The sequence below is a fragment of the Physcomitrium patens genome, chromosome 11 (genome assembly GCF_059467195.1).
Source record: "Physcomitrium patens ecotype Gransden chromosome 11, ASM5946719v1, whole genome shotgun sequence".
NCBI lineage: Eukaryota > Viridiplantae > Streptophyta > Bryopsida > Funariales > Funariaceae > Physcomitrium > Physcomitrium patens.
Window position 1 is genome coordinate 11735267 of NC_143420.1, and position 12059 is coordinate 11747325.

Here is a 12059-nt window from a genome sequence, read left to right on the forward strand (position 1 = left end):
ACGTGGCAGGATTTGATGCGGATGATGCCTTCCTTGTTCTCTCGCTCTCTCACGCATCTCTCTCGATTCCTAATTACGAATGCCTTCTTCTTCTACTTCTTCTTCCCTCCATTCTTCGCTATGATCCTCCTGCGATTTATCTTGTCTTGTTTGCAGTGTTGCTCGCCACGGCTCCATCGCCTCCATCGCCATCCCTCGTACATACACACCACGTAGGTATTACTATAGATTATGGTTTATGTATAACTATATTTAATTTTGTATTTCTACTTGCACGCACACGCGCACTTCCGCGCAGGTATGTGGGTGTTTACATATATATATATATATAGGCAACTATGAATGCCTATTTGCAAATCCGTGTCATGATGTTGACTTTTTAAAATATGTGTTATCTGTGTGTGATGGAAAGCATCTTGAAACATTTCGTATTAAAAGGATTTTTGGTTGATATCTTGTGTGTTCAGAAATTACGTTAATTGAAATAGAAAAAAGCAAAAAAAAAGTGGGTTCATTATCATATTTGAAATAATTGTCCTGACATCTGTTCGTGTTTGTACAAAATATTGTGTTCTTATTATGAATTTGACATTTTGTGAAACAGTAAATGGAAATTAAAAATTAAAAAATATCATAAACCACAAAGAAGAAGAAAAAAACCAATTAGTTTAAAAATAAGCTTTTGAAGTCACTATATATATATATATATATATATATATATATTCTATTCAACCGTGGTTTTATATTTTAATAATTTAGAAAATATAAATTTTTATTCATTTATTAGTTGTTTCAATTACTGTAACACATTATTAAAATAACTCATCTCTTTTATTGGAAATAATTTGTGAACACACTTTGATTCAAACATATATAATGTGCCTACGCTTAGGAGAAAATATAACAACAATTCTACAAAAACGACTTTCAATTAAGTTTTGAAATAATTGTTAACACCGTATCAAGGAATGATTTCGAGTTGTTACCAAAGAATGAAGTCATTCAGATCTGTAAAACTGTATCACCATTTTTCCCATGAAACTAACACAACTCTACTGTTCAACGTCAAACACATGAAAACGTTGCATCTAAAATGTATCCAGTGGCACGATGAAAATGTTTCCTCTCAATATTTTAAACCTAGTATACCGCATATTATGGATAATCCGAGAGGACACCATCCCAAGTTTGCATTTTAAATAGTAATTAAACAAGACCTTTTGAACACCTTCATGGTACGCAAAGCTTTATGTCAAGTTTCATGTACATTCAATGCTGTTGCGTGAAGGCACATCGGTATACGTTAGAACCACAGGACTATGACAAGCAATGACATCACACCCACACACACACACACCCACTTTTATGTGTTACAACATGGCCTGACAACAACAACAACAACAAGATTTCGTGTGGAGTAACAATATAATGTATCAAGTTTCCAGAGTGTATCGAAGTGCATCAAAATGCAGGGTCAGACTGCTCTATAGCAGTGCACATGATAACACACAGGACGTGCCTTTCTAATCCCCGCGAAACAATAGTAATAACAATAATAATATATTAATCTTCGATAACAAAGCATCCACATGGACGGGGTTTAATAACATCGACCGATCGATCGATCTCTCTATGTGTGTCTATATTGATCTGGTAATCTAGCAAGCTATCAATAACCGTCGCGGCCTCCAGTTTTGGCCACCAGCTTGCGATGCCCCAGCATGGGTCAGATTCGAAGGACAACGCAAAGCGACAGGGAGAATTTTGGGGCAGCGCCATGGGCCCCGCCTCTGCATACATGCCCATGTTCGGGGAGCGATGTCAGGTGCCGCAGGGGGGGATGTCTGAATGCAACCGCCTCGCCCCATCAATGCAGACACTCCCGCCCCGTCCGCCCGCCCGCTGTGTCAGTCGCATGATAAAGGCGGCACCACGCTCACTACTTCGTGGATCGCAAGCTCTGTAGCGCCGTGAACCATCTTGACAGCGTCATCAAAATTTCCTGCACTTCGGCCGACGGTTCACCTTCGATGGGCTCGTGTGTGCTTCTTCTCGCTGCCCGCATTCAACTTCCTCGTCCGCAATTTACGCATCACACGATCGAGCCGCGGTAGAGCGGTTCATCTCGCAACAGCTACGCTATGGGCACTGCGAGCTGACTTAGCTCCTGATGGTCCGACGTGCGGCAGCATTTGAGTGTGTGAACCACTTGCATTAGATTGTTAGTCCCCCTTCATTTTTCACCATCTCCTTCTTCTTCTTTTACTTAATTTGTAGATGGACTAACAAGATCCTCCTTCTAGAATTACGAGAAGAAAAGCTGAGCCGATTGAGGTGAGATCTGTCTGTTATACAGCCTCGTCGTCTGGATTACAAGGCAGCAGATTTGTGCGCTTTCGATCCGAGTCGGAGGATGAAGGTGGAGCAGGTGCGGGAGCTGGATTGCCGTTCTTCTTACTCGGCTGCCAGTCGCATCGATTGCCACGATTGGATGGGTTGAGAGAGAATGGCGAATCCCCGAGCCAGCCAGCCATTGCTAATTAGCGGCGTTCTTGCGACAACCCTGAGGGACCTGAAAATGGCAAAACCCTTGGAAGAATCCGACAAACACTTGCATCGGATTGTTCGTGCGGGCTGGCTGCTAAAAACTCTGCCGAAGATCATTAAAAAAGGATGCCGTGCAAATGGCACTCGAGGCCATATTCAGAGCTGGGACATCAGAAAAAACGCATCCTCTTGCTACAGTGATGTCGATATGCTTCGGTGGAACTCTCATCGTTGTACATACTATCTTTGCACTTAGACTTTCACCCAGTTGTACAATCTCAGCGAAATGAGTACAGTTCCAAATTAGAAGTGAATGGGTGTATTGTTTTTAGAATTAATTAACAAAAATACCTGTAATATATTTATCTGCCTTGCTTGTGCTTGTGCCCGTTATCTGCAACATAATCTTTGTGAGTGGGTGTTCGTAAAATTAGTGATATTGTGTCTGTGTCCCATTACTTTACATTGTTTTGTCTTTCTGTCACTGTTCATTAATAAAATCAAAATAAACAATCGGAATAATTTGTATTCATGTTTCTAATAAAACAAGTGGGCTGAAATATTCCTGTTGGTGAAGTCAAATGAGGCTTGCATGTAGAGTCACATTGCTGTTGAATCATGCTTGATTAGTAAAATTAGTTTGGTTGTTATTTTAAATTTAGTAAAATTATTGTTTACAACACTTCTTAAATTATGCGTTTTCTTTAAAATGGGAAATTTTAAAAATTTTAAAAATATATATTCCTGACAGTTTAATTTTAATTCTATTAGCATCTTTATTCAAAAAGACATCTTTAGTGTCGATGTATTGTAAATGGTTATAAATAATCACGTTGATTATGGAATTAAGAACATTTAGTTATTGGATAGCTTCTTATTTTGTAATTGTAATTTACTTGTAGCTTAATCAAAAACTCATTGTACATATTTTATATCTACAATAAACTTAATACTACCAATTTAACTTATTTGTCATTAAAAGATAACTAGTGGATTTACTATTCTTTATCTTTTGAATATTTTTCATATTATGAAGGTATATATTTGAAGTAAATTCTACCTTCGTTTTTGATGCAATTTCCAGGATCACTTATTTTTTTTAGCTCAACATGTACATTAATTGGATTTTATTATAATTCAAAGCATGTAATCGAAATGACTTATGAGACAGTTTAAAAGGTTGTAGTAGATGAAACAGAGCCTGAAGATTGTTTAAATCATTTCTTCTTTTTTAATTATTAGACTGAAAGTTTAGAAAGCAAAATAATAGTGGAATAGAGAAACTCTACATATAATGAGCTTTATATATGTATACATATATTAGAATACAAACGTTGGATTGATGGAACAATTTAACATTAAAATTTTGTAAATTGAATATGATCGAAAGAGTAAATTAAAAGTTGAAATCTATCATTATTATTGGGTATACACTTTAAATTTTAATGCCAAAAAATACAAAGATTTCAATTCAATATTTTAAATTAAGTATGTTATTCAGACTAGATATTTAATTGATAGGTGTTGTTTCTATGTAACTGTTATTTTAAACTATATTTTATATATTTTTTAATCTACTGTTAGAAATTTTAAGAATCAACCTAATGATTTTTCAGAAATATTATATCTTATTTAAAATAAATACCTAAGTGGTAAAAAATTGTATTGATTGTAAACTCAAGGCTATCAATTTAATTAAGAATTAATAATAATAGTATAAATATGTTAAAATCGTTAGTCCCAAATTTATTATTAAAAAGCATCTTTAGAATAAATTAAAGCAAAGAATAGATATTACAAAATAGAAATAAAAAATAATTTAGAAGGCTTATTATATTTAGTATGTAGTACAATCCTATTGTGTTTACTTCATGTGGTTAAGATATCAATTACAACCACATTTATAATCTTAATCAAGTAAATTAATCAAATGAATAAAAAAATACAAATATTATAATTATTTTGTTAGATTTCAAAGTAAATTTTGGCATAATGATAAATCAATATTTGATAACTAATATTTTCTAAAACTTAAAAAATTAACATCAAAGAAGGTTTTGTTCCTAACAGTGGCGTTGTGAGTTTGTGCTTGAGTCACCGACCGTAGCAGTGTTTTTTGTTGCTGTAGCCAACTAAGCAGGTTGGAGGTTCTATTAATCAGTGAAAAAACCTCTATGGAAACTATAACAATATTTTTATACTGTAGCATGTTCCTATAAAATTTGTTTCTGGCGTTTAATCCTACAAATCCAATAAATTTCTTAGTCCAACTTCAAAGCTAATCCATTCTGATTCTTATAAGATTTGTTGTAGTACAAAACTTCTATTGTCTTCCAAATTTAAAAGTACAGAAGATACTTATTGCATCTTTATAAATAATAATAAAGTACAAGGTAGTGTATTTTCCTACCTCACTCAAAAGAGTTGCATGTAAATAGCATTGAAAATATTTATGCTAATATTTTGATAAACCACAATTCACTGCAAATTGTTTTCCAAAATACATTCTATTGAAAGTAAGTCAAGGTGTCACATTAATCACATTATCATGCTAAACACAAAAAAAGACATATTTTCTACCATTAAAATATTGAGTTGATAGGGAATTATGAATTTATATATCTTTAAGGGGTTTTTATTATTGAGAGTTGCTGGAGTAAAAGCTATCAACAACAAGCATTATAAGAGCATGTAAAAAAACCAAAATTAAAATACATATCAAAATTCTTTGCCACCAAATTTATTATATGTTAAGAAAACGAATTCCGTATTTATAAATTTAGAAATAATATATATGTATATATATAATTGCAATATACATATATAATTTTTTTTATAATATTTCAAGTAATGAAAAAACAAAACATGTATAGCCAAAACAACAATAAATATTTTTTTTGCAAAAGGAAAGAGAAAAATTTGCAAAAATTGGTTCATAGTTAAAATTCAAAAATAACTTAGTAGTTGAAACTTTGTTACAAGACTTTGTGAAGTTGGCATCTTTTATTTTTAATATGATCAGCAAGTTTGTGCATTAGTACATCTTGTACTTTATTTTTTTATTAATTTTTCCAAGTATAATGTATACTCACAAACATATAAATTTATGTACTTTTAATAAAACAATCTCCATATTGTTATAAGGATACCTTTGTGCTTATTGGCACATGTTTCTAGTTAGAAGTTTGTGTTCAACATAATTCTGCTGACATTATACATTTTCATAAAATAACCACATTAAGCCATTCATGTGACAATCCACAAAACTTGATGAATCACAAATTCAAATTAATGTACAATACAAAAAAATAAAGGCAATCAATTTTGACACATGAAACGTCGACAAAGAAATTTTGGAAACAGTAATTGGAACCTCTGTACTCCACCAATCCAAAACTATCATGCCACCTCAGCAAAAATAACTAAAAATGGCGTCTTTTCTAAGTGAATGAATGAATGGATAAGTGCAAGTGGAGCTACTTGTGTAAATGGTTTGCATTCTCAACCGAGTCCCTTACAATCTTCCAAGGCTGCAGTAAGTTCAAAACCCTAATCCTAATCAAAGATTTCCCATTTTCCACTTGAAACTTGGTAGCAATTGCTGCGGCAATCTCAACTTGTGCGGCACACATGGACTTCAATAGTAATGAAGAATTCCTCAAAGCGTTTCCTCCGAACTTCGATCCACAAATTGCCCCTCCGAAGAAAATCTGGGTGCTGGATTTGGGTGATTCAATACCACAGGTATTAGTAGTATGCGACATGTTTTAGTATGTGATTGCGTGATTTGGGAAGACAACCGATGCTTTGAATGAATCCAATAACAAACTGGTGCAAAACGTTTCAGGAAAACATTGCAGCTACAGCTTGGGAGTTCCAAGAGGAAGGTCGTCATGAAGCACAATTCATGGAAACGGAAGAACCGATGCGGGCTGAGAGGGAACCTGCAGGCAATGCCAGAAATGAAACGGAGCAGGGGCAACACGAACCATTGCCTCCCAATGAAGCCATCGCAACTGCCGAGGCTAGGCCATGGGTTCTGTCATCTCCAGAACTGGCCGTTTCCAAGAAACCCATACCCCAGGTCTCGCGCTGTTTATAATCCCTGATACTTGATCCACCTTAATAAAGATTTCGTATCCAGTTGCAGTTTATTTCACTGCTACACAGGAATGCATTTTGAAATGATGCAGACTGTACAGATGGCGCTGCCAGTGCAGGCACAGACAGACGATGAGATGGTAAAGATGGTACTTGACGTAGGCGATGCGATGCGGCCAGTAGAGACCACTATGGAAGAACCATCTGCTTTGCAAGACGAACCTGCAGGTGTTGAGGCTGAACGGTTACACCCAGCAGAAGGAACTACAGAATTCGCTAAGGATGCCAAGGTAATGCGCGCTTACGCACAGTAGAAAGATTCTCCAATCCTGGCCACTAACCTCACCAGCGAAGTTGATCACCCAACCTTGTCCCAGTAGCTGCAGACTAGTCTGGGGCCAAGACATCATATTCAGCAAATGTAGCTGCGGAAGCTGTACAAGACAAAACCCCCACTTTATTGACTGAGTTAGAGAGATCTCTCGCTGATGCAGAAGCTGTGGTGAACAACGCAATGGGCGCTCAGACTCTTCAGAATTTTGTTGTGTATGTGCAGCCAGCTAATGCGATGGAGGCTATTGAGAGAAGCTTCATTTTAGGCGAGACTCCTGACCAGGTTCTGTCTGAAAAAGTACCTGCAACAAAGATGCTCCAAGAACCTACTAGACACACCGGTGCTGCTGGGCAAATTAAGGTTCAAGTGCCAGTCACAGACGAGGAGACGGAGAAGCCTACTATTAGAGCTCTACCCCAAACTAAAATCTGCCAGGAAGAATCACCATTTACTCCTTTTACATCCGAGATGAGTGAGGACCCAACTGAGGTGGAGGTTAAGGCAATACTTGCAGCAGGAGACCGAAAGCTGGCATTTGAGGTGATACCATCAAAACCAAGAGAATTTAACATCAAAGCCAAGGGAATTCACCGAAAACAGGATGAAGTGCCTCGCTCAACAATGGAGGTCGATCAAAGTACCAGCGTCAGCATGGCTGGGTTTTATGAAGAGTCCAGTGCTTATGTTGACAACATAGTTGACAGAATCATAAACGACATTGCTGGTATTGAGGCTGACCTAGAGGTCGAAATTTAGGAGGTCAGCATTGACAGTAACATAAAACTCCAGAAAATACCTATATATGAATAGCCAGTTGGACTCGAGAGCGAGGAAACGTGTCACGATCATATGCAACCCTCAGAAGGATGTGTGTTAGGTGAAACAGAGAAAAAAAAAAAAAAAAAAGACACTTAGGTGTCATTCATCGAGCAGAATGCAAGTCAGAACTACTACAAATAACTAAACAGCCACCCAAAGATGCTGATATAAAGAAGGAATACCAGTAGAGAGACCAATGCTGGCAATCAACAGACAGCCTCGAACTTATGTTTCAGTTTGCTGATTGGATACCCTGAGGACCAAAGCGCTGGTATGGAGGAGGAATAGAAGGTCATGCACTGATCACGTGATTCAAACCAGGGGGGAATCTGTAATTGGTGTAGAAACGTGTGAATGAGCTAATCCTCCATCATGTGTAGTCATAATGTAACCACTCTAAATAAGTTTCACACAATCAAGTCTTCAAAAATGACTAACCTCTGTGAACCTGCTGGAATCTGGGGAAAAATATGCTTACAAGCGAAAAGAAGTGTTTGCAACATTGCTTCAAATCCATGAAGGAAACCATAGGAACGGATCTTAAGCAGAAACGGCAGCTTCCTCGACACTTTCATCTCCACTGGAATAGGAATGGCCTAGTTGGAAGTTGGGAGGCTTGGGGATGAGACCCAGCGTCTGAAACATCTGTTGATCGGCATCTTTATCATTATTTGGAGTTGTCAACAACTTCTCCCCAGTGAAAATTGAATTGGCTCCTGCCATGAAGCACAATGCCTTCACAGAGAACACCAGAGCCAGTGGGTCAATAAACATAAATCTCATCATAGATATCCGCTTCATTCATACAATGCAAGCGCACCCAATAATTCCGAGTCTCTAAGACTTCACCTGCTCTGGCTGCGAAAAGCGCACTCGCCCAGCTGACAATCGTACCATTGCTTTTGGCATTACGATGCGAGCTGTTGCAATCATCCGCACCATCTCCCATACCTCCACAGGCTATGGTCAGACCAAATCAACACGTTAAAATTCACCTCCATCTGAAAGTGCGTTTAACGTATCATGGTACTTCTGAAGTTACTGAAAAATAATGTGAAGACTATTTCCATTCTGATTAAAAGAGGGCCAGTACGATGGAATGTCGAAACAACCTTTTGGTTCTCGAGTGGGGTGCCTTTCACTGCAAGGAGCGCGTTTATGGGAACACTTTCGGGGTGCTCCGGCAAAGTGGCTAAAGTATGTAGCAGCCCCACGCGGTCCTCTTCCGCTTCACCGAGTCCAATGATACCTCCTGCACAAACATAGTATCGCGGAGCCCATTCAAAACTATCAGCAGAATAATGTGCAAAGGCAATCTTCAAAATACGATGTCGGATACGTCAGACTGTCTCGAATTGTGAACCCTCAAGCTGCTTGACATAATACCTGAGCACACGCTGATCCCAGCGTCTCGAACCAACTCAAGTGTTTTAAGTCGCTCATCATATGATCGTGTGGTAATGATGTTCGGGTAGTATTCTCGGGACGTATCCAGATTATGATTATAAGCAGTAAGTCCAGCAGTCTTGAGTTGCTCCGCTTGCTTCTTTTCCAACATACCTAATGTGCAGCATACCTCCATGCCCATAGCCCTACTCAAAGACAATCGAACATACACAACAAAGCTTGAGATGGACTGATCTTCACGATTCTCACGCTCTCTAATGCAAAGATGTGAAGGAGAGACGTATTTAGGAGGGCCAACATTCTCTAACACGAGACAAAAAAGGTGGGTTTAACGTTGACATGCATTACCTAATCTCCTTGACGTATTCTAGGATCTGATTGAAGTTAGTTTTCCTTCCAACAGTATCCCTCCAAGCAGCTCCCATGCAAAATCTTGAGCTCCCTGCTTCCTTGGCCTGAGTTTTAGGGCGATGAGTCAATGCCAGCGTATTAGGAAATCAAGGGCACGTGCTTTTGGAAGGACGACATGCCTTGGTACAACTGCGCAAGGCTTGCTGGACTGAAGGACGACGACACGCAAAATGAGTTTGCATACAATTCGTTGTGCTAAGTGTGAGAATGAGGCGTACCTTCTTCGCAGCCTCCAGAACGACATCCTCGGAGAGCAGCTTCTGAGCCTGGACACCCGTATTATAACGTGAAGACTGCGGACAGTAAGAGCAGTCCTCCGAGCACCCACCCGTCTTGATAGACAGCAATGTGCACTGCTGCACTTCCCTCCACGTGTGTGTGTGCTTGTGAACTTGAGCCTGACAGAAGCCCTTGACATCAGCTGCCAGACATTGCACATTGCACAACACCAAAAGCCCTACAACTACTGATCAATCACAACAGAATCTACAGAAGCCGAATTCAACGAAATGACTAAACCAAAGACAAGTGAAGTAGCATACCCCATACAACAGGAGATCCATCAATGGAGACTCGTAGATGGCCTGGATCTCCTCGCGAGTCCAATCATTCCTAGGCTCGTTACGGATCGCATGCTCCCCTGCAGCCGCAGCAGGAGACTGCTCGATCGATGCAGCACCAGACAACACCTCGCTGTGAGGCTCTCGTACTTGCCGCGAAAAACCCCCACAGACTGGAGGCGTCACCGAGGGAACTCCAGCAACGTGGTCTGAATTCTGCCATGTGGGATTCGAATTGAAAGGCGCAATCAGCTGGGAAGAAAACGAGAGCGAAGCCAGTCGACGGAGAAGGGCAAGGCGATTGGTCACAGGACGCAGAGCTGCGAGAGCCATGGCTGCGGAGCTCCCTCACTGACTACTGTTATCTCAAAGCACACCGAAATCTGCACAACGAAATCAAGCGCTCCTTTCCATCAAGATTCAATTTCTCAACAAACCCAATTGCCCGAACAATGCTTGGGCAGTCGGAATCTCGGGGATGATGCTACCAATCTATGCAATATCTGTCGGATGCTCTCTCGATAGCAGCCCTACCCAGTCTCCCTTAGACGACGACGTTTTCCATGCGGAATCGTCATAGTGACGATGATCACGAAGGAAGTTTCATTCGTCATCCGGATGGATGGGTGGATGGATGGATGGATGGCTTCGTCCGCGGCCACTCCACGACTTTCGTTTGATGCAATTTAATTAATATTTTATTCATCAGTCTATACAAACATGTTTTTTTAGAAGTCATTTCACGTCAATAAATCTTTGACGACAACAAGGTTGTTTTTCGTGTCTTGTTTTCGATGCATTGAAATTTCGTGATATAATTTATAATCAATACATGATTTTCTTATTTTTTATTTACTACTTTCAAGATAAATACAAATTTACCTTTGATGTTTAAAACTATATGAAATTTTGATAAATTATTTCTAAAGAGTGGAAAAATATCTTTTATATTTTCTGGGGCGATTGAATAGTTGATTTCAAAAGTCTGGAGGAAATAGTTGTAATTTTAAACATGTGTTTGTTTTATGAGGAATTTCTCAAGCATAAGAATTATGTTGCTTTTTGGATATCTGATTTCTAAACATCTTTACATGATCAAAAGCTAGCTCAATGATTTGAACATCAAAAAAATATTTACACTATTGTGGTTTTAAAATTTGTGATACTCATTTTTAGTGACTGTGAACATTATAATTATTTTGAAAAATATTAAAAAAAGATAATTATATAATTAAATTTATTTAATTTATAAAAAAGTTAAAATTAGTAATAATATTAATATTATTGTTTCATTATTATAAGGTTTATTTTTTATTCATTAAAGCATTTTTATTTGTATATGTAACATATAAAAAGTAATATATTACTAAACAAATAATATAAATTTTTTTATATGTTTTAAATTAAATAATTTTGAATTATAATTTAAATATGGTTTTAAATTTATAAGACTTAGAATAATAATTTTTTGGATGAATAAATATTAAAATAGAATGTAAAAATTTAGAATTTGAAAAATATTAAATTTTAATTCCATTCAATATTAGGATAAAAAATGCATTAAAAACTTTAAAAAATAAAAATATTAAAATAATAATTCTATCTATTTTATTTTTAAATATTTATTTAATTTTAAAAATATAATTATCAAATTAAGATAAATATATATATATATATATATATATATATATATGTGTGTGTGTGTGTGTGTGTGTGTGTGTGTGTGTTTAATAACCTAATTTTCTTCAAATATTTATTTTGTAATAATTCAATTTATTTAAAAAATATTAAATTGGTATATATTATATATCAGAAATTTATAACAAAATATAAGAATCTATTTATAAAAAAAATATATGTTCGTCAAAATAATTCATAGA

The 12059-nt window shown here is 37.1% G+C and overlaps 2 protein-coding genes across 4 annotated transcripts; one reads left to right on the plus strand and one right to left on the minus strand.

Moving 5' to 3' along the window:
• The first annotated feature begins 6041 nt into the window (after positions 1 to 6041).
• LOC112288914 (uncharacterized) lies at positions 6042 to 7850 on the plus strand. Of its 3 annotated transcripts, none has more exons than XM_024533650.3 (4): positions 6042 to 6291; positions 6395 to 6631; positions 6741 to 6938; positions 7205 to 7850. In XM_024533650.3, exons 1-4 carry the CDS (start codon positions 6178 to 6180, stop codon positions 7736 to 7738), a joined length of 1083 nt encoding a protein of 360 aa, XP_024389418.1. In that variant the 5' UTR covers positions 6042 to 6177; the 3' UTR covers positions 7739 to 7850. The 3 variants fall into 3 exon arrangements, with proteins under 3 accessions (XP_024389418.1, XP_024389420.1, XP_024389421.1); XM_024533652.3 differs by having other exon boundaries at positions 6750 to 6938; XM_024533653.3 differs by having other exon boundaries at positions 6768 to 6938.
• An 89-nt stretch (positions 7851 to 7939) lies between these two features.
• On the minus strand, positions 7940 to 10662 carry LOC112288913 (biotin synthase, mitochondrial). The gene is made up of 7 exons (XM_024533649.3): positions 10162 to 10662; positions 9838 to 10017; positions 9557 to 9663; positions 9188 to 9393; positions 8914 to 9053; positions 8651 to 8761; positions 7940 to 8536 (listed from the first exon to the last, which is right to left on the minus strand). The coding sequence occupies exons 1-7, from the start codon at positions 10510 to 10512 to the stop codon at positions 8342 to 8344; spliced, it is 1290 nt and encodes a 429-aa protein (XP_024389417.1). The 5' UTR covers positions 10513 to 10662; the 3' UTR covers positions 7940 to 8341.
• Between the last annotated feature and the right edge of the window lie 1397 nt (positions 10663 to 12059).

Bases quoted from the DNA above. Each gene is read 5' to 3' on its own strand.
- LOC112288914 (XM_024533650.3), top strand. From the start codon at position 6,178: ATGGACTTCAATAGTAATGAAGAATTCCTCAAAGCGTTTCCTCCGAAC. The intron at 6,292-6,394 runs GTATTAGTAGTA...AAAACGTTTCAG, and splicing joins TGGGTGATTCAATACCACAG to GAAAACATTGCAGCTACAGC. The intron at 6,939-7,204 runs GTAATGCGCGCT...GTGTATGTGCAG, and splicing joins AATTCGCTAAGGATGCCAAG to CCAGCTAATGCGATGGAGGC.
- LOC112288913 (XM_024533649.3), bottom strand. From the start codon at position 10,512: ATGGCTCTCGCAGCTCTGCGTCCTGTGACCAATCGCCTTGCCCTTCTC. The intron at 9,054-9,187 runs GTATTATGTCAA...ATGTTTGTGCAG, and splicing joins TGGGATCAGCGTGTGCTCAG to GAGGTATCATTGGACTCGGT. The intron at 8,762-8,913 runs GTTGTTTCGACA...GTCTGACCATAG, and splicing joins CCCCACTCGAGAACCAAAAG to CCTGTGGAGGTATGGGAGAT.